This window comes from Onychomys torridus, chromosome 15 (genome assembly GCF_903995425.1).
Source record: "Onychomys torridus chromosome 15, mOncTor1.1, whole genome shotgun sequence".
Lineage (NCBI taxonomy): Eukaryota > Metazoa > Chordata > Mammalia > Rodentia > Cricetidae > Onychomys > Onychomys torridus.
In genome coordinates, this window is record NC_050457.1 from 27,518,580 (window position 1) to 27,541,532 (window position 22,953).

The following is a 22,953-nucleotide window of genomic DNA, read 5'->3' on the forward strand; positions in this document are numbered from 1 at the left end:
AGTTCACAAAAAGAGATAAGTTGTAGACACATTAGCATCAATGATTTCAGAAGTCCCAACCTGTTGTGAAGGGTGGGTGTGGTGGGGTGGAGCTCACACCTGGACACCAAGAAGCAGAGACTTACTCTTTGGGTTTTCTTCTATTTGATCACATGTGGGCTCCAAGGCTGCTGAAGACAGGCCTTCCCGCTCTTAACCCTCCCTGGAAATTCCTTTGCAGATACACCGAGAGGCACCCCTCAATCTACGAGGGGTTCTTGAATCAGTTTCCATGGAAGAGAAGCTCCATTAAGTACAGGCTAACCTCAGATGAGTGTTAACCTCATTTAACACTTCAACTGTACGTGGTCTGCTGGCAGTATGAGGACAGCCATAGCATGCTTTTCCTGTTGGTGCAGGGCACATGCACTGTGTACACATTCGTGCACATTTGTGTGTGCCAGCATGCGTGTAGAGGCCAGAGATCAATAGTGGGCATCTTCCTCTAAGGCCTCTCTGCTTATTTTGAGACAGGTTGTCACTGAACTTGGGGCAATGTCTGCTGCAGACATTGTATCATGGGAGGAGATTTCGGCCGGTCTCTGGGTAGCAGGAAATAGCAGGAGGTAAAGGCATTGGATAGAGAACACAGGAAGAACATGGCTGAACAGGTGTGCTGAACCTGTGTTTATGAGGAAAATCCAACCAAATAAAATCTAGAGTGGAGTATGGTGGCATCTGCCTGTGAGCACAACACTGGCTGTGTTGGGTGGCTGAGACACTCTTTTCTCTCTTATAAACACAAGTTTTAACATTAAAACACAAAAGAAATGCGAGCTTGTTCTTGTGGACAATGATGTAACTTTATTGTGTGCAGTCTTTTACACACTGTTAGCTTTTCCAAGTGAAATAAGATTTACAATAAAGTTATTCTGAAGGAGACACACTGGGCAATAATAGAAAAAGCTGAAGAGAGATTTCTTTTTCTTTTTTCTGAAAGTGGAAAACATAAGTTGGGAATAGGGATGGGGGTGGGCAAAGATATGAGAAGCTTCCAGAGATTTCTAAGATCACCATGAAAACAGCTGCAGAGAGCAGAGCACTTGCCTGGAAAGGGTGAAGAAGCCAGAGGTTGGACGCCCAGCACAAACCCCAAATCAAACCACAGAAACAGGGCATTCTTTCTGTGTGTGAGTCCCTGGCACGCCCTGCTGTGTATAACTTTATTACACAACATAATATTCTATTTAACACAGAGTCCACCTGGTCTAGAAAACAGAAGGGTTCTAGTTTTGTCTGCAGCTGGCAGTCATTCCTCATGTCTGTGTTAAGAAGACTACTCAGAAGACCCTGCAGGGTGCATTCACAGTTCATTTACATTTCCTTCTCAGTATCCTACTTGGTTTCCTTTTGGAGTAGACTCTGGGAACTAAAATAAATGGTATGAGCTTACTAGTCTGCTACTGAATTGGAAATGTAGGCCCCAGTAAAAAGAGTTAGAGATCTGGAGGTCCACCTTACGAAGCAGGCTACTCAAGAGCCGTTCCCCTCAGCTACCTGCCCACATTAACACCAGGGAGCAATTGTTCTCAAGTGTGCCATTCCAACCCTCCACTTCTGGAGTTGTGACAACTCTTAGCTCCCGCTCAGCACTTGACCGCGCTCTGACAAGTCTACCTACTGCTTCCAGGAAGGTGTTGGGTAAGGGAGGCAGAGTCACAATCCATTGTCAGAAACATGAGAGCTGAGCTGAATGTGGGGGCTTGAGGCAGGGGAATTATCATGAGTTCCAGGCTACTCTGGCTCCACGGCGAGATGTTATCTCAAACAAACAAAAGAAAAGCAAAGTAAAAAGAAGCAAACACATAACAAAACTAAAACACGTCCGGAGTGTCTCCCCCTACTTGCGACTGAACGCTGACATCTTTCATGAGGAAGTGGAACTGGGCTTAACTGGGCTCCTAGAGCAGGACACAGAACTTGTAACACACATTAGGCTGGTTAAAACTAAATTAAAAAACAGTATCTAATTGAACTTTAGAAAGAAAAAAAACCCCAAATCTAAGTGGAGAAACATAGTTTTTGTGATAGAAAGCCGAGAATCACAAAGCCCACTGTACAAAGGCATATTCTGCTGGCCTTGAGACATGTAGTCAAAGGCCAGGTAACACTCAGCTGTGAGGCAGAGGGTCAAAGGTGACGCCGGGCTCTGAGAAAATATTTACCAGACAGAATATGATGATTCATTTACCAATCCAGAAATCTCAAGTATAAAACTTCCAAGATATAAGAAGGATCAAATTATATCATGTTTGTGATTCAATTAAAAAATTCTTAGCCCTCTTACATTATATTATCTGGATTATAATAGTAAAAAAATCAAATTACATTCATATGAAACTTTTATCAAAAGAAATCAAATCCATTTTTATGAAATTTTATAGTACAATTATTTTTAGTGGGTCTTTTCTTAGGTCACAGTATTTATAATTCCATTTACATCTGTATAATTTTTAAAATTAAAAAACAAAAGCAAATCAATAGAAATCTAAGTTTTCATTTGTAAAACTCCCTTCAGTCTCCAGGCCAGCACCACACGGCGCTGTTGATTTGTCCTCCAGACATGGATGGCTCCCAGGGTCCCCGGTCTATGAAGCATTCAGGCCTCGACTCATTAGGAATGCTTTTTGGTTTGGCTCACGTTGCAAGAAATTCTGGAGCATGTCCATGCCGTCCAGAGATCCCCCAGGTTTCAGGATTAGGTTTCTGTATTTCATTCCAACCTAATAAAAGAAAACATCATGCCTAATAACTCACGGGTGTAGCAATCCTCCAAATCCCCAGGCATAAGGGAGGAAGGGGTGAGGGTGAAGAAAAAGGGGCTTCAGTTTTACTCGGTCTAGACATTCTCTTCTGCTGACAAGGCAGCTCCATCCCTCCTTCCTGTAGAGAAGGGATTTGGAGCCTCAGCCTCAGATCTACTTGTTCACTATGGTGTCCATAGATTCCCCGCTGTGAGCTGACAGCACAGGCAAGCAGGCACACCAAATCGCCAAAAGGAACGCAGTTGGCTATGCCTGTTGGCCCATTTCCGCTGTTCGGAAAGGTTAGCAGAGCGAGGGTTCCAGAGGCTAACTAGTTGTGTGGGTTTCAAAGCAGGAGCGCAGTTACCGTCAGGTATTTCTATAAGAGGTCATGAAAAAAAAAAAAAAAACCCACAACAAACCCCCACAAAGAAACCCAACCCACCTTCTTCAAGTGACAAGCATTTCTGAGGGGTCAGAACCGGTGTCACACAAGTCTTTGGGGATGGAAGTCTGGATTTTAGAACAGAGCACAGCTCCTCTGCTTTTATTTACAGAAACACACAAGCAGATAAGTGAGAGGAAAATAGCTGCTACTCAGCAAGACACCAGCATCTTTAGGTTCCTGTCACATCCTTCCATTGTCCTGGTAATGCAGTTGGTGAGTCCTAATTCCAGATGCACATATAAAACAAACAGACACCACTCGTGTTTATACTTATTATGTGATTTGGTCAACAGGACCAATAATCTTTTTGGGGTACAGGGAGAATTAGAGAATTGCAGAGAGAAAGTAGTTTCAGCTTCGACTGAAAACGAAGCCCTACTTGTTGCGGCCCTAAGAGACGTACTCTGTAAAACACGTGAAATGCGCTCAGCAAGACACAGGCAAACCTATCGAAGGTCTACAAGAGCCATGGAACAGAAACAGGCAGACAGACACCAAGGCTGTCTTTTGTGCATAAGCAGGAATCACTTGTAACTTACAAATCACTTAGCAGTGTTTATTAACCTTCCCAATTCTGTGACCCTCATGTTGTGGTGACCCCCAACCATACAATTATTTTCATTAGGCCGGGCAGTGGTGGTACACGCCTTTAATCCCAGCACTTGGGAGGAAGAGGCAGGTGGATCTCTGAGTTCGAGGCCAGCCTGGGCTACAGTTCCAGTTCCAGGACAGACTCCAAAGCTACACAGAGAAACTGTCTCAGAAAAACCAAAAACCAACCAAACAAAAATTTGTTTTCCTTTGCTACTTCATAACTGTAATTTTGCTGCTGTTATGAATCATAATGTAAATATCTGAGTTCTGTGTTTTCTGATGGTCTTAGATGACCCTGTGAAAGGGTCATTTGACCCAAAAGGGGTTGTGACCCACAGGATGAGAACCATTAATCTAGCTGATGTGTCTAATCTTTTGACACTGACAGGCTGCTACATTTACAAAGCTGACACCTGAGAACCCTGCAATGGTATTACCAGGAAACAAACAAACAAAACAAAACGCACCTCAAGACATTTTAGGTAAGTTGATGATTCTGTCTGGGTTATCAGGATCTATATTCATAGCTATTCTCAGCTGCATGAAGCCCAGTGTACTGAGCTGGATATGGATGACACAAGCTCATATTTCATAGTCTGAATTCCAGTTAGGGATAAGCAATTAAACTTGGCATTTGCTAAATGCTCAGGTATCAAGACCAATACAATTATGAAGCACATATTTACACTGAAATTTTCTATCAACAACATATAGAAATGTTTACAATGTGAAGTTAGTGTTTTTGGGTCTCAGGTTTGCCTCAACTTGCTATGCTGCCAGGGATGACCATGGATGGCCATGGATGACCATGGATGGCCATGGATGACCATGGATGGCCCTCTGATCCTTCTGTCTTTACCTCCTAAGTGCTTGGATTACAGGCATGAGCCATGATTCCTGGTTTCTATGGTGTTGGGGTTGACCCAGGCCCTGTGTAGGCCAGGCAAGTACTCTACCAACTGAGCTATACCTCCAGCCTCATGAAGTTAATAAACATTTGCTTAAACACTACAAACAAGGCACAGTGGTGTGCACCTGTATTCCGCAGCATTGGGGAGGATGAAGTGGGGCAGACGCTTGAGCTCCATCGTAACCATGATGCTATCACTTCAACACATAAAGTTTGTATAGATCACTGAGTTTGTTATTCTTGTAAGTAATCAAAAACCACTGGCTTTCATTGTTTTGCTTTACATTTATAGCAAGCCTCAAATCATTTCTTCAGCTGCATCAGCTCCATTTTGGGTATTCCAAAGCTCTACTGATATAGATATGATAGGATGAAAGGGTAGATTATTGAATCTACTTTTAAAGAGCAATACTTTGTTTAAAATTGCTATAGATTTTAGTTTATTACAAATTTAAAGTTAATTTTGTCATACTATATGTATTATTTCTACTCTTATATAAAGTATTATGTTTGTGCAGCTCATTTGAAATTGTAATGTATAATTAAGAAAAGCAGATTATTAGTCATCTATGATAATCAAACTTATAGCCAGGTTAGTTAAGTTTTCTAGGTATACATAGATATATTTCAATTAGGTGGATAATCTTCAAACACTTCAAAGACCTATGGCATTTAAAATGTTTTAAGAACTTAAGACTTTATGGACAGTGAGACACGTCTGCTCCTGGTAGCATCAATTTACTTTAAAGAGAAAGATGGGCATCGAAGACACTCCATATGGAGTTTATCTTCTTCTTGGCAAAAATAGCCATTTGGGCAAGAAACTGTTCTTGCCTGGACTGACAGACAAACTGTTGTATCAACTGGATATACAGGACCCATGGAAAATGACCACTGAATTTTGCCAAAACAAGTCGAGATGGTCCTTCAGGTTCCTGCTTCACAGAGGAGACTACCAGACATTCTGCAGGACACAGGGAGAAGCCACTAAAAAACTCTAGGCCTATAGGCTGAAGATAGATGTCCCAACATTGCAGAGGAACGTTGGGTGATGGTCCTGGCAGTCAGCTGTCTCTGTCATTTCCAGAATTTTGGAAGTTGCTTACAATGCATTTACTGTTTACTTAGGTAATATTACATCCTTCTGGGGTCTTTGATATAGTTGAAGATTAGGTATTATAATTTTCCTTGGTTATGAAAATATAAATTAGATATGAAACTTTAGACTCATAAATATAGGATAGATAGAATGTTTTCTTTAATTTTGCCAAATACAAATAGACTAGATACTATAACTGTAATTTTTGCTTGATAACTGTTTTGTTATATATAATTTACTATGTTAAATTTAAAATCTTTCTTTTTGATTAGACTTAAAAGGGGAAGTGCTATGGGATATCTTTCTGTATGCCCTGAATATGTGTTGCTCCGATTGGTTGATAAAGCACTGATTGGCTGGTAGTCAGACAGGAAGTATAGGCAGGGCAAGCAGACAAGGAGAATTCTGGGAAGAGGAAGGCTGAGTCAGGAGTCACCGACAGACACAGAGGAAGCAAGATGACAAGGCAGAACTGAGAAAAGGTACCAAGCCACGTGGCTAAACATAAATAAAAATTATGGGTTAATTTGAGCTAGTCAGTAATAAGCCTGAGTTAATGGCCAAGCAGTTATAAATAATATTAAGCCTCTGAATGATTATTTTATAAGCAGCTGCAGGTCCCGGGGGAGGGTTGGTGGTGGTGGGGTAGGAGGCAGGACCAGAGAAATCCTCCTGTTACACTCTATGTTGCTACTGAAGGCATAGATCCAGGTCCTGGAGCATGATGATGTTTAGGAGTATATGAAAATGGGCTAGCATGACACCAAGAAGGGACATAGCAATCTTGTTGCTTTATCTGTAAACATCTTAAGAAAAGAGTGTGGCTGGGCAGTGGTGGTGTAAGCCTTTAATCCCAGCATTCATCACTCAGGAGACAGAGGCAGGAGGACCTCTGTGAGAGAGAAGCCAACCTGGTCTACAGAGTGAGTTTCAGGACAGCCAGGGCTCCATAGAGAAACTCTGTCTCAAAAAAACAAAACAAAACAAAAAGGAAGAAAAACAGAAAAGAGTCTATTGGCTACTGCTGTTGAACTCCTTGGTAACTCTGCCAATGAGGACTTGGAGCTTGGTTTTGTTTGTGTCATTTTGATGTAAACAAACAATTTGAAGTAAACATTAACAATTAAATTTTTTTTCTTACATTGTCTACAGTAATATCACCATTCTAACAACAATCAAATATGACTGGCTGTTCTTGTCATAGGCTACATCATTCCTGGAAACACATCAGAGCTCCAAGTCCACACACACTCCCCTTCCTGTGATGATATACTGTATACCCTAATAAAAATTACCTAAAGATCAGAACAAGCCATATAGATTAAACATAGATATCAGGCAGTGGTGGCATACACTTTTAATCCTAGCACCCAGGAGGCAGAGATCCATCTGGATCTCTGTGAGTTCAAAGCCACACTGAACTTCAAGATTTATAGTTTAGGAGAGAAACAGAGCCAGGCAGTGGTGGCACACACCTTTAATCCCAGCACTTCATATCTCGTGCCTTTGTTACCAGTATTTGGGAAGCACACACGGCATTAATCCAGCACTAGGAAGGAAGTGAAATGGCTGGGCAGAGAAAGGCATATAAGGTGTGAGGAGACAGTAACTAGAAGCCTTTTGGCGGAGGACTCAGAGACATTCAGTCAGAGGATTAGTGGAGACAGGATCCTGCCTCCCTTCCGGAAGGCCTGAGGAGTTGGTACTGGTGAGAAAGTTTCTCTAGTGGCTTGTTCCTTTGTCTCTCTGGTCTGTCAGCGTTTACCCCAATATCTGGCTCTGAGTTTTTATTATACGACCTTTAGGATTCATGCGACACCTTCCCCACTGCTCACAGCGTTGCAGTCTCAGACTGGTGTCTGGAGAAGGAAAGTCTTCTCTTTGGACATAGCAGTTTGGAAAAAGCATAGACAACAGAAGCTGGTTTTAGAGAATTATGAAAATATTTAAAAGCTTGTATTAAGGAAAACAATATATATATATTAATAGTAGAGAGAACAGTATAAAGAATCCTTAGGTATCTACCCCAACCTCTATAATGACGACTCTCGAGATGACAAGCATTAACACTATGCCTGGCTTATGCAGTTCTTGGGATTAGATTCAAGAGTCTCTGGATGCTAGACAAGCACTTACCCACCTGACCTACATCTCCAACTGCCCATTATTATTATTATTGTTGTTGTTGTTATTTTTGAGACAGGAACTATACAGTGTAACCTGGTCTGCGACTCTTAGCTCCTGCCTCAGCCTACCAAGCACTGAGATTACAGGTCCCCCCCCCCCCCCCCCCCCCCCCCGGCAATAATTAGTATTTTTTCACAGACATTCCATTTTCAAGCTCTGCATATTATATATACTATTCCTTTGATCCTAGCACAATCAGGCAGATATCTGAGTTTGAAGCCAGCTTGCTCTACACAGCACGTTTCAGGACAGCCTCAAAAACAACAAAAACAAACAAACAAAAAACTAAGGCATTTGTACTTCAAATGTTACAGAAAAAGAATAAAAAAGAACAGGACATTAAGACATAGCGCACGATGTAACACTGACAAAGTTCTCCACCAGCTGCTGTAAACCTGGTGGACAAGTTCAGAGGGAAGTCAGAGGCGTCATTGGGGATGTCTACAGTGAGGTGAAGAGCTGGTGCAGGCCTGCTGCCTGCAGAGCCACGTCAGAGCAGGGCACTGCTTAGTCTCAGAACATAGGGCTTGGTACAGCTCAACCCTCCTCTGCTTAGGCCTCCAAACAAGCTGATTCAATTTCCTCAATTATAAAGCAATGGTCTTTTAATAGTTCCATTTCCCTTGCAATGAAGCTTTGAGAGTTTAAGAGTCACTTTGGTAATAGGATCTAGCTTTTGTTAAAAAACAAAAACAAAAAACAAAAAACAAAACCACCACCACCAACAAAAACCCAGCAGCTAAGCGAGTCTGTTGAGAAGCACAGTTGGGCAAATCTGCCACAGGTGGAAGGAATGTTGGCCTTTAGCCATTCAATGGTGTTTACACAATAAAGAAACTTGAACTGTCAGGAAGGCAGGAAGAGGACCTCTAAGGCAGAGTCAGATCCTATCTGTTCTCCTATGAAGGCAAATCAATCAGTCTCCACTGAGGTTGAGAATACTCCAAGAGCAGCTCGTCCCCTTTGGCACTGTGCAAGCCTTTTCTAACCCTGGGGATTTCCGAGGCAAGGCTAAGGGCTCTGGAGTCAGGCCCAGGCCTAAACTGTGTGATACATTGGCCACACAGTTCTTGGCCATGGTCTCCTTATCTGTAAAATGGGAATAAGCTGTCCTTACATTTGTCAGGCTATTAGACACACAGTGGGATTGGTAACTCTTATCCCTGCCTCCCCTACACCCCTAAGAGCACTTGCTTATCTATGTTCAGGGAAGTAACTGCATTCTTGCTTTGACATTTCCTGAAAATCACTTCTGTCTTCTAGCAAGGCTAGAAGGAAGCCCAAGAGACCTCACCTCCACTCTCAGTGAGGGAGAATATTAGGAGAGAGAGAGAGAGAGAGAGAGAGAGAGAGAGAGAGAGAGAGAGAGAGAGAGAAGGCCCTCATTGTACGCAAGAATACAAACCCTTTGAGGTAACATTTTAATGGCAAATGTAATTATACTGTGCAGGATGCTCATCATCTATCAGTAATGAGAACAGGGGAAGCAGAGTGGACTGACTTCCACTAGCTTTCTATCCTGGAGGCAGCATACACGGCAGCTTTCTCATGGCTTCCCAGTGTGGAGCAGGGTGCGTGCCCTGCCCAGGACAGGTGAGGACATCGGGGCGCCTGGCACACTCCCCCATTCATCTGCAAAGTGGACTTTGAGATGTTTCACAGCCGCCAGTACTCTGCCTGTGGCACACCTTTTGTGTTTTCTGAGGGTGGGGTGATGTGTGTGTGAGAAAACCACAATGCCTGTGACAAGAGGCAAGCTGGGAGAGAGGAGGGCTGGTGCTGAGGGTCAGGAGATAGGTAGGAGAGACGGGCAGAACCTGAAGAGCTCGGCCGGAAAGCTCACACCACCCTCCACGCCTAAAGACAGAGAGGGAATGGACAGTGCCGGGCCAGGGAGAAACGTACTGGGAGCAGTGTGTTTGAGAGGGTGGAACCAAGAGCAAGGTCCAAGATACCTACAACTTTAAGGTAGAGGAGAATGCAAAGGGGAATAAAACAATCTCTTTTACGAGAGAGAGAGAGAGAGAGAGAGAGAGAGAGAGAGAGAGAGAGAGAGAGAGAGAATGTGTGTGAGTGAGTCTTCTGACCTAGAAAGGGAGATAAGAATTACATAATTAGGCACTGGGCATGGTGATCCACACCTGTAATCCCAGTAACTGGAAGGCTGAGGTAGGGAGATGGAGAGTCTAATAGAGGCTAGCCTGGACTACACAGGGAGCCCAGTCTCAAAATGAAATATCGGGTATTAAGGCTCCAGTGGAAACACAATGAAGACCATTTAAAAAAAACAAAGAAAGCCAGGTCCAGTAGCACAGGCACTCAATCCCAGTTCTTTGGGAGGCTGAAGCAGGGGGATCACAATTTCAAGGCCTTCCTGGGCTACAAAATTGAGTGTCAACGTTAGACTGGACAACTTACAATCCAGCTTGGTGGTATAGCCCTGTAGTCCAGTGGTGGAGTGCTTACCTAGCACATAGGAGGTCCTAAGTTCAATTCCTAGACTCCTCCCAAAGACAAAAGAATGACTGTCTGGATTGGCTGGGATTCAAGACTTGGGAGTCTGTACTTGCAAATATTTGAGAAGAAACCTGCTGAGTGCAGAGGCACATGGCTGTAACCTCAGCCTTCGGAAGGCTGTCCTAGGATGTGCACAGTCAGACTCTGTCTCAGGAAACAAAAAACAAAAACCAGTCCCATCTCTTTCCTTGGTCTCTCCTATCAGGTGAATCGAGGCTGTTAAAGGGTCAGATTGAACAAAACTCTGTGGCTGCACAGGAGTGCAGGATGAGCCAGAGGGGAGAGAAGTGGATCTGTTAGTGAGGGAGACCCAGGGGGAAAACTCCACCTTCTCCTTCTCAGTCCTTTCAGGACTGAGCCCAAGATCCTCTCCTGAGGGTCCTGGCATTCTTAATCATTCAATTCTCCGAAAGCAATCCTTTTCCAATTCAAACACAAGTCTTCCTGTTTCCGTGTATGTTGCTGCATGTAAGGGCTTCCTGTGACTCCATAGACTGAAAACCAACAGTTAAATCAGACAGTCTTGTTTTTTCAGTATTTCTTTCTGCAGCAACACCTGGTTGTGCTTCTCCTTCTGATGCAAGAAACAAAGCTTAGAAATTTCTCTCGAAGACAGACAGACTATTCTGGCTGAACAATATAAACAGCCTTTGAGTCCAATGTCCATTACCTCTTAGGAAATTTTCCCACGAAGAAGTCGCCTTATTAAAAAGACGGTCCTAGTTAAAATGCTTCCCTTTTTTCAACCCTGTGATTAGGGGCTGGATTTTGAAATTACATTTAGTGAACTTTAAGACATCCTGGAAGAGAACCAGAGCTGGCTGAGGGGCATTAACCCAAGCAGCTCTCCCACTGTTACTAAGACAGCTTGTCAGGGCCAGAGAAGTTACATCTGGCGAGATGGCTTCTCCATGTTCTACTAGAACAGATGTGTGTGTGTGTGTTCTCCTCTATGTGTACATGTGTATGAGGGCAGAAGTGAGATGGTTTGCATGTGTGTGCATGTTATGTGTTTCTGTACGTACGTACGTGTATATGAAAACATAAATGTGAGAGCCTGTGTGTGTGTGTGTGTGTGTGTTCTGCATGTGTGAGTGTACTGTGTGTGTTGCATGTGTGTAAGTTAGAGGTCAGTGTTGGATGTCTTCATCAGTCCCTCTCTATCTTCCTTAGTATTTGAAGCAGGTTTCTCACTAACCCTGGAACTCACTAGTTAGTTGGCCAGTGAGTTTTATGGATCCATCTGCCTTTGTCTTCAGTGGTGGGTTAGGTGTGGGTTCTTGTGCCTGGCTTTTATGTAGGTGCTGGAAATGCCGACTCATGTCCCCATGCTTGCAAGGCAAAGATTTTTACCAATTGAACCACCTCCCAAGCCTGAGTTTAGGGACAACTAAATAAGGTAATTAAGTAGCTAAAATGTGGTGTTTACTTATTAGAAAGATTAATATGAAGAGCGACAGAGAAAACCTGGGTAGCAGAGTTGGGGTCTATGACAAGAAAGTGGCCAATTCTAACACTCGGAGAGAGGTTCCAGAGCAGCAGGAAGATGACTGCACCATGAAGAGTCACTGCCGCCGCAGTTTGGCCATTAGAAGGTTGCAGGTTGACATGTGACCCTCCCGTGTCTGGTCTCCCAGTGAGCAGTATGCCCTCTACTGTTCTGCTCACCAGGGTATGAGATAGTGCTCAGAGCAGACCCTGGGCTTTGTAGGACAGCAGATGTTCAAGAGAAAGCCTGGAGATGTGCTTCTGTAGAGTGTGACCAATGTGGTCTCTTGACCCAGCCTCTCCGGAGCTTGGGCTGAGTCCTTATACATCCTGCTACCTTCTCAAAATGCTCCAAACATGCTGGGGAGTGTGAGGCCTTGAGCCAACAGTTTACCTGACAGCCTGTGATGGATGGTTCCCATGACTTCAGACCAAGTGGAGCATTGCTTTCTACTATAAAAATTCCTATTGTTACTCTGCTTTCGTAACCAGCATCTATGTGTGAAGGCAACACAGCCCAGGTAAGGTCACCTTCTGCAGAGCTGGCAATGGGAAGACTGAGCTCACACACAAAACAAGCAGTGCCCGGTTCACTGTGCTGAAGAACAGTACTTCTCTTTCTGTTTATCTTTGCACAGTTGTAGGAACAATGGAAGCTTTTTCATAGGACAGGATTATCGTGCCAAGAATTTTGAATTTTTGATAAATATTTGTATTCTGAAAGTCAGGTGCTAGAGTAAATATTTGTAAAACAAAACAAAGCAAAGCAACCCTACAAAAACAAACAGCATTCACTACAGGGAGGAATCCAATGGCTGTTGGAAGAGTGGGTTCTAGAATGTGCACATGCAGTGAAGAGTGCGAGGGTAGGTGTGTGGGGCCTCTCCTTGGCTTCTGGAGCCAGGTTTGTGATAGCAGGGCAGTGCCAGATGGATGACAGGATTCTTCACAGCATTGGAAAGGAAAGGGAAAAGGAAGGTTAAATTCAAAGCAGCCTCCTTTCACAAGGAGTAGATTACCACCGCGTAACGCCACAGCGTCCACAAACACAGTGGCGCTGGACGGCCTTTCTAACATCCAAGGGAGCAGCTCCACCTCGTTGGGATCTTTTTTCTCCAAGTTCACTTCTGTCTTCGCCTAATGAAGAGCAGCCTGGCTGCCTGCCAAACTCCAGAGCTTGAGAATAAGCACAGAGAGACCTGATGGCACGGTTGCTTCTGGAGGATGTGCATGCAGTCTGAAATCCACTGGGCTCTCCAATGTGGCTGCCGCTTTGACAGCTGGAAGAGGGAGGGGCTGAGATGTAGCCAGATGAGTGGAATTACAGATGTGGGCTCAACTCAGGGAGTGTATGCTTACACCAGGAAGCCTCCCAAGCAATAGCAGCCAGAAGTGGGTCACACTTGGACCTTTCCCAGCCTACTTCCCCTCTCCTTGAGACATTTTCTGCCGGGCTTGGTAGTGCACGCTTGTAACCCTAGCACTCAGGAAGCTGAGGCAGGAGAATTGCTATTAGTTTGAGGCCAGCTGGGGTTACATAGCAAAACTGTCTTAAAAAACACTAAAAACCTTTCCCCAAACATCCCCCAACAACCTATTGTGTTCTGAGTTCTATACCAATCTGTGAACTATGTAAAGTGAGAAACTGTAACACAAACTGGTTTTAACCCCAATATCTAGCTCCAAGTTTTTTTTATTAACAAGACCATTTAGCAATTTGTGTTACAAGGAACAGTTCCATGAAAAGAAGAGGAATGTCACCGCCTGCATCATCAGCATTTTGGTGTGCTTTTGTCCTAACCATATTTTAAGAATATTGTGTAAAATCCTTTATAAAGAATATTTTCATTTTATGTAATAGCTTGTTCCAAACAATCCAGACATAAGCTAAAGTTTATCAAAGCCTTTTTCACATGCCCAAGCTCAGTTTTGTTAGGAAGATGGGAGGAGGTCACTCTGGTTGGATAATCTTTAAGAGTTCATAAGAGTGGCTGGTGGAAAATAATTTTAGACTATTTATGAGTGTGAGTGTTTTGCCTGTTTGCATGGATGTGTAGCACATGCGTGCCTGGTGCTTGCAGAAGTCAGAAGAGGGTGTTGGAGTCCCTGGAACCAGAGTTGCAGATGGTTACGAACCATTAAGTATGTGCTGGGAACCAAACCTGGGTCCTCTATAAGAGCAACACATGCTCTTAACCACTGAGTCACCTTTTCAGCCCCATGAGTAGCCTTTTAAGTGGGATCTTTTAAGGAACAGAATGATTTTTAAGAGGCACAGATTTTTTTTTTTAAAAGCATACTTTGTTTTGAAACAAGGTCTCATGAGACTCAGACTAATCTTGAACTTGTTATGTAGGCAAAGATGACCTTAAACTCTTGATCCTCCTGCCTCTACCTCCCAAGCGCTGGGATTCCAGGTGTGTGCTGCCATTCTTGGCTTAAGCCAGACATATATTTAAAGCGGAAGGCTCAGAAACAATAAATGGGTGAAGGTGGGCAGAGCTAAGAGAACACCCTTTATTTCTGAGCCACATTCCCGGCTCAGCTTTCCTAACAAAGGGGAAACTTGGATTGGGTACAGAGATACATGCCTGTAAACCCCAAAGCCAAGGAAGATGAGGCAGGAGGTTCATGAATTTGATGCCTCCTTGCATTAGACAATTAGACTTGGGGATGGGGTAACAGGGAAGAGAGGGAAAGGTGAATTTACTGAGAGGCTGGGGGGACTGAAAGAAGTCAATAAAGGGAACGGGGAGAAGAACACTGAATGATCAGTTCAGGCTAGCCAGCACCCAGAGGACCCTGGGGAGGGCACCATCTCCACGTGGGAAGGCGGGGGAATAAGAGCTTCACACATGCTGGAAGTCATGCAGAAGTTAGAATATTCAATACGAGTCAGTATCAAACTGTTGGGGCTAGGTGGGTCATAGATGGAAGTTTAAAGAGAGCCGCTGGGTGAGTGGGATGAGGAGAAATGCTTGGGATTAATAATAAATAGTACGGTTAGCCTGGAGGTATTTTCTGGAGGGAGAAACAGGGAGGAAACGGGCCCCTAAAATATATATTTCACTATGTATGCAGAGAGGCACGACTGAGTCTAGAAACAAAAGCCCCAAGAACAAGCCGGCTGATTGAAATAAGCATCGTGAGTTTGATTGGGGTAATTTGTTCTAATTTCTGAACCAAACAGAACTTGGAAACACGCTGGAAATAGACCAGCCTTAGACATAATTGACAGTCGAGTCTTGGATGAGCAGGGAGGCTGGGGTCTGTAACAGGGAGGCTTGGCGGGCAGCCACCTGGCGGGTGGTCACCTCACTGTGCCTCCCTGTGCAGGGGGAGGTACGGCAGCTCAGATTAATGAAGCAGCTTCAGTTACCCCAAGGCACTTAGGTTACAGACTGTGCAGTAGGTGGAGTACACCGGCCACAGACAAAGGGCGCCTCCCACAGAATATGTACAAAGAAAGCTGTAAAGAATATCAGAACACAGAGACTATTTACATCAGGAAGAAGTTTACCTTTCTTTCTCAACCTCTTATAAAACAGAAACACTGCATAGCACATGTCAAAACTAGTAGCTATAAACTCTCAAGTGCATAAACAAGGCTTTGAATTTTTAATTATGCAATATACTGGAATGTTAATAAGCAAGAAAGTGCAGTAGGTTTTTTTTTAACCTATAGAATTAAGAGTTAATCACTTGTACACTGAAACTTAATGATGTATGATGATTTGAGAAGATGCCAGGCCTTAAAGTTAAAAGCTGCTGCCACGTCTCCTTCTCTAGCTATTATAAGTGTTTTACACTCGAAGCTAAAGGAGAGAGAGCAACCACACAATTAACACAGGGAGTAAAAAGCCATACCATACCTCTGGATTCATGATCCCTTCTTTCTTAAAACAGCTGTAAAACATGTCCATGGAAAAGACTTCACTCCAAAGATACCCATAATACTGGCCATCATATCCTCCTGCCAAATGTCCAAAAGTAGCTGGCATATTTGTGCCTTAAAAAAAGATACATTTCAATCAGTATGATGGCAAATGCTAATTAATCAGGTTATGAGCTAGCTAGTTTGCCTTGCGGAGCCCAGCTGTGAGGAGAGTGAATGGACGATAGCGTCTCACTGGCTGGTGTGTACCCTTGGCCAAGATGTTTACAAGCCTGTCAACTTGGAATGCCTAACAACAGTTTCCGAAGCGCTGTCCACACCTGTCAGTGTCTCAAAGGGGAAATCAGACCTTAGACGCCAATGTGCCTTGAAAATACTCTACAAGTAACCCTACTTTTTGTTCGAAGCCACGCCCCTACCCGCCTCCACCCCTGCAAACCAGGAGCTGGGAATCAAACTCAGCCTAGCACATGCTAGACAAGCACTCCAACGCTAAGTTACAAACCCAGCCCCCCACCACACTTCTTAATATCCAAGATGACTCTAAATAAAATGGCATTTGTGTAGGTTGGTAATTTCTGGAAATGAAGTGTTTTGAAAAAAGATTTACCAAGTGAGTCTACACAGGGCTGCCTTAAGGAGAGTTCTGTCAGAGACACAATGTTGTTCCTCGGTTTACAAGGAACAGATCAGGAAGTGAGACTTAGATGACTCAGTGGTCCCTCTTATCTTATTATCCTCCGTAACTGTGTCTGATTCATTTTAGCAACAATTTCCTCGGTGAAAAGGTTTACTGTGTAGTCCCTGTCCAAATGCATACATATTAGCTGGCTTAAAAGTAACATGTAAGTTCAGACTCACATTCTAACTAACACTGTAAGTATCAAGTTAGAAATGGCCAATCTGAAGCTTGAGCTGGCATTAGACTCAGAAGTGAAGGGGGTTCCTGCTTCCCCCTGAAATGCGCCTTCTGCCAACTTCTCACTGACAATCACAGGGAAGTCTTGGTGCACACAGGGAGGAAGGGCCCGGCAGGTGCTGCCAAACGGGAATGGCTGTGCTCTGGGGCGGAGGCCAATTGCTCACGCCTGATTACACTGAAATGCTGTGACTCTGGAGCCACCTCTCCTTCAAGCACACTTGGACAGGACAACTCCTAAGGCAGTGCGCTTATCTGAAAGCTATGGTCTCATTACCGAGAGCAGAAAGGAATGAAACGAGGTTTGAGGAGCCCCACCCACCTGGAGGTTAAGGACACTTAGGTTTCAGAGGAAAAAGGAACTCAGGCGCTAACGCTTCATACCTGGCGTGGCTGCAACTCCTAAAATCTCGGTGCAGTATCTGGCATATTCACTCGCGGCATCCAGCGACGCATTGGTATGGAGAGACTGATCAACTTTGCTCAAGACAATCTGGCGCAGGGTCAGAAGACCTGATGAGGTTAAGAGTGTTTGAACAATGCGTTGGAGAGAGAACTATGTGTTCCGATACCACAGATTTGAAAACTGGGTCCAGTACCACTCATCACAAAAGGGTAGCAAGGTGAACCAGCAGCCCGGCCATCTAAGACGTAGGAGACGTCTCCCGCAGACAGTCCCAGGCATGTCCATGTCAACACACTCAAGTGTTCCTCCCTCCATGCACCAGTACTCCTGGGGTACCTTATTAAAGTAAAAAATACGCCTGGCCGAGGGGCGGCCAGGGGTTTCGCACTAAACAACCACTGCATGTTTTCCTTCTGCAACATGTTGACTCATACCTGTGTTGACCAGTCGAGAAGCGACGAGCTTCTCAAGCAGCTCATCTGTGATAGGGCTTCCATCTTTGTAATGTCTCGACAGTTTCCGTAGGGATTCAATGTCCCACACCCAGTTTTCAAGCATTTGTGATGGGACCTCTACAAAGTCGGTTTCCACATTTGTTCCGCTAAATCGTGCCAAGTCAGTCTAGAAAGCAAACACGAAAGTAGTTTTAAAAGCACTGAGTACAACTATACATGCAACAAATTACACAAAGTAAAACCGAGGCCCACCACAACTGAAGGCAGAATCCGTTTTGTTGGACGTAGTGTACGTGGGTCAGTGGCAGAGGGCTGTCTACTATGTGTGAGGCTGACCCCAGCTGGGGGCTGGGGGGGAAGGCAAACGCTTTCCAGGATAGAGTTTCTCCCCGGCTCCTCCTCGGAGTTGGTTACTCTTGTTTACTCAATACATGCCTCTCTGGGCACTCACCACTGTTGCTCAACTGCTCAAGTTCAAATCAGTCCAAGAGTTAAGTCACAACATTCCAGACTGATGTGTGTGTGTGTGTGTGTGTGTGTGTGTGTGTGTGTGTGTGTGTGTGAGATGTTTGCCATGCTGCGGGAAGCCTGAGCTGGACCTCTCAGATCAAGTAGAGAAAAGCAGCCAGTGGCCTGGAAAGGAGGCCTGCAAATGAGTTGCAAGTGGGTGAGTCAATGTGAACAGAAAGAAGCCGTACACAAAAGCTCTGAGGCGGAAAGAGGGACTCACTCAGGGGGCCTGGGCTGAGAGTTCTAGAACCCGAGTTTCAAACACTCTTGAGTCAGATGTAAAAGCTTCCAAGGGAAAGAGATTTCTCAGAACAGTCCAGTGGCTTGTTTTCACTCCCTTTTTTCAGGCTACTGTTTTTAACCACCACACCATACACAGAACACTTGCAAACCGTTAGCGGCAAGGGAGAAGAGCTAGTGCTGACCCCACAGCGTCATGTGGGTGAGGCCCTCCTGTCTCCCTGCGCCTTGGTCCTCACACTCCAGCACTCTCCCAGGCTTCATCACCCCGGGCTCTACAAGGAGGGGGCTGGCAGAGGACTTAGCCACGGAGAAGGCAGCAGATGGGGTGCCGAATCATCAGTGTATAACCATTCTGCTTTTGGCCCAGGGCACAGGCACAGATGTCAAAATGACGGCACACTCTGCCTTCCTCTCTGTGCAAAAACATGCTTTGCTTGACTTCACATTATAATTGTGCTGAATTCTAGATAGGGAGGGCTGTAAAGCAGGAGGTCTGAGGGAAACACTTCAGTAGGTACTGGGATTAGGGGACCTCTGTTGAGGACGTCCCCTCCCCCCAAATTTGTACGAGGAAAGAGGCAAAGATCCCTAAAAAAAAAGAATATTTTGCCTCTTTCTGGAACATGACATTTTAAGATTACATCCACATTATGGGTAAAACAATCTAATGCAGTATTATAACAGCCAGTACCCAGAGAAAGCTTTCCCGTGGCAGGCATTATGATGATATGATTTAAACCAAGAAGCTCAGGAGATAGTTCATGTGGTAAGATTTCCACTGCATAAACACAAGGATCTAAATTTGCTCACCAGCACCACCAGCATCATAAACAGGCAGGTGTGGTGATGGCACACACACTCATGATCCCAGCACGTGGGAGGCGGAAAGAGGAGAGTCTTGCTAGCCAGCCAGCCTAGCCTAATTGGAGAGTCTCAGGTGTCAGGGAGAAACTGTCTCAAAATAAGATGGACGACTGCTGGGGGACAAAACCAGAGGTTGACCTCTGGCTTCCACACCTAGGTGTACAAATGTGCACTTGCACACACATGAGCATGTCCCCACATCGCCGTATGATGTTGAGTCCTAGTGCTTCCACTGGTGAAATAAGGAAACTGAAGTAGAGATGGATAGCAGAAGCAGGACTAGAACCCGAGTCCACACCTTAAAATCGTAACAAGAATGCTCTAGTCTAGTGCGTCTTACTGTATGGAGAAACAGAGAAAAGGGTTACATTAGGGTATTTCAAAAGTGACGAAATCTTTTGAAAGGGGGATCTTAAAAAAAAAAAAAAAGTCCTTTACCAAATGTATCCTTCATGTGAAGAACTAGAGTGCCGCTTGAGATGTTCCTGAAGAAAGGGGAATTCCTCCTAAATACTGAGCAGGAAGCTGAGGTACACAAGAGAAAGCTTTGCACCTGTCTATTCTGAGCCAGAGACGCTAACTTCACAGTTGTATGAACCAGAACTTTTAAGCAAATGCTAACAGTGCAAACAAGGGGACATCATGCCATCAGCTCCCACCATACAGGACAGAATTAGAAGCTTTGTAAATCTTGCTTGTGTGAAGATTTCTAAGTCAGTATCTGCAGATTCGTACATGTAGACACACATACACAAAGACAGAGACAGACGGACAGACTGACACACACATATACACACACACACACACACACACACACACACACACACACACACGCACCCATACACCATGGGGAGTGGGGGAGGGTTTGCTCAGTATCCAGGAAAAAGCATGAACAAGTGAGTAACTCATGAGTTAGAGCTAAAACTGGACAAATAAGAGTCAACAGTTAGGTCACCAGAGTGGAGAAGAGAAGGCGTATTCTACCAGAGGCCTGCTGTAGAGCACTGCCAACGAACGAACAGATCAACAATGTTCTCTAAAGAACAAAAGGACATGTTTGCAAGGAAGGAGTAAAAGCTAAAAATAGCGTGCCTGCTTACCAATTTCCCAAAAGTCAGCCATGCTGCGTCTCTGTGAGCACTTTGGGTAACATCATTTAAGTATTTTTTTTTTCACATGAGAACAAAAAAAGCTGACAAAATTCAAAAGCTCAATTTCCAACAAACAACTAAACTCCCAAGCCAAAGGATCCCAGTCAGCACAAACAGGGAAATGGAGACTTTGGCTCTGCAGTGACAGGGCCTTGTGCACAGGACTGTGGAATGACTAACTGTCACACATTACCAACCACACCACTTCACAGAATTGCCTAAAGTAATTCTCTGTTGTGGAATCATCTTTTTGTACACTGTGAAGATGTGTCACTTGGATTGGTTTAATAAAAAGCTGAATGGCCAATAGCTAGGCAGGATTTTTCAGGGCAGAGAGGACACTGGGAAGAAGGGTAGAGTTGCCAGCCGGAAGCAGAAGAAGCAAGACATGTAGGAGAGGTGAAAGCCATGAGCCATGTGGCAGCACGTAGATGAATAGAAATGGTATTAAGTTAAAAGAGCTAGTTAGAAACAAGCCTAAGCTATCGGCTGAGCTTCCATAATTAACAGAAGTTTGTGTCATTAGGGAGCTGATGGTCCCAACAAAAAGGCCCAACTATAATTTTCTACATGGTTCTCAGCATGATCAATTTGGGGATGTTGAAAATAATAATTTGGGAGTATGAAAGCTAGTGATGCTCTGCCACCCCACAAAACAATCCAGTGGACAAATTGGAGCAAGCTTGTTGCAGAAAATGTTTTGACCATAAGAGCCTAAAAAACAAGGTTAGCTTAGATTTCTGTTTGGATAGAGATTTTTGAGAGGAATGAAGATACCTAAATATGAGATTTTTCTTTCTTTTTTTTTTTTTTTAGAAAAAGATTTACTTTATATGTATGGGTATTTCACCTGCATGCATGTACATGCACTACATGAAGGCTATAAGAGGGGGTTGTATCTCCTGGAACTGGAGCACATACAGATGGTTGTGAGCTACCAAGTAGGTGCAGGGAACTGAACCTGGGTCCTCTGCAAGAGCACCATTTTTACAGACTTAAAAGCTGACACAGAGATTACTTTTTTGTTTTGTTTTTTGTTTTTGGAGACAGGATTTCTCTGTGTAGCCTTGGCTGTCCTGGAACTCGCTCTGGAGACCAGACTGGCCTCAAACTCACAGAGATCTGCCTGCCTCTGCCTCCCGAATGCTGGGATTAAAGGTGTGCACCACCACAGCCCAGTGAGATTAACTTTTAAATTTATACACTAAAGTAAAATGACACAAACTCAACTAAATTTGTTATGTGAGCTTTTGCAACATTTAAAGGCCAAAGTATTATGGGTTATTATTGTCTAATTAAGAGACCAGTTCCCTTTACTGGTTACAACTACAGACCATTTTTATGATAACAAATTCCACGCCAGAGAAAAGGCAACTCTTGGAATCTGTGAGTGCAGTGTATGTACCTAGGAAAAATGACAGGCCGCAGGAGAAGTGATCTTGGCCGACCCAAGTGACCTGCTGTTGATTTAATAGCATGTAGTCCATACCCTAATCTTTCTGATCTACCGAAAGTCTCCCGCTAATGGAGAAGTTGATGTAACAGGGCATTTAACAACAAGTGGCCACTGTTAGACTTTGCTGTTACTAGATGGCTAAGAGGTCAGTTTTATCTTCCCATGTATCTAGCCATCACTGGAAAAACTAACAGAAACAACGCAGACATGAGTCACAGTTCACCTTTTGTTACTCTTCACAACACTCCTGCAGTTCACTAGGTCAGCATCCTACCCTCACCTGAGGACATAGGAAAAATACACAATTCGGAGAAGTCTTGAATGTCATAAATTAAATGCACTTTACTGTCTTAAGTAGGCACTTATTTAAACTTCTCCTTTTTATATGAAAATAAATAAAAGTTTCACCTAAACTCGAATGCTGAGGTCTGTGAGTGAGCCTGCTCACCACCCTATGACCCTAATCCAGCACAAGCCCAGAGGAAGCAGAGCTTAATGTCTGTACTGAGGTGTAAGAATGCGCTGTGTGGAGAATCTAACTCAGGTAATTCAAAGATAGTTTTAGGTTCCACCTGACCTAGCTTCCAGCCTTTCCTGTCTCTCTACATTCTTTGAATACTTCTTAACATTTTATTTGTCTCAGTCTCTTGACAATATTAGACTTTCAATTTTTAGATTCTTGCCTTTCATGTCCTTGAACTAAATCTTAAAAATTCAAGATATTCTAACTACTTATTTTGAATTCTTTTTTTTTAAACTAAGTTTTTAAAATTTATTTATTTATTATGTATACAGTGTTCTGTTTGCATGTCTCCCTGCAGGACAGAAGAAGGCACCAGATCTCATTACAGATGGGTGTGAGCTACCAGGTGGTTGCTGGGAATTGAACTCAGAACCTCTGGAAGAACAGCCACTGCTCTTAACCTCTGAGCCATCTCTCCAGCCCCTTATTTTGAATTCTATCCTAAAATTCTTTGTATATCATACACAGGGGATAATCCATAATTCTGATTTTAAAGAAATCATCT

At 43.9% G+C, this 22,953-nt stretch overlaps 1 protein-coding gene across 1 annotated transcript in view; it reads right to left on the reverse strand.

Annotated features, from left to right (window-relative positions):
• Window positions 1-831: 831 nt before the first annotated feature.
• Nln (neurolysin) overlaps window positions 832-22,953 on the reverse strand; it is a 99,447-nt gene continuing 77,325 nt past the window's right edge. The window contains exons 10-13 of the mRNA XM_036207285.1: window positions 17,681-17,867; window positions 17,225-17,353; window positions 15,899-16,035; window positions 832-2,762 (exon numbers count right to left, since the gene is read on the reverse strand). Of these exons, the coding sequence (XP_036063178.1) occupies window positions 2,628-2,762; window positions 15,899-16,035; window positions 17,225-17,353; window positions 17,681-17,867 (588 nt within the window). The 3' untranslated portion in view covers window positions 832-2,627. The remainder of the gene's footprint in view (window positions 2,763-15,898; window positions 16,036-17,224; window positions 17,354-17,680; window positions 17,868-22,953) is intronic.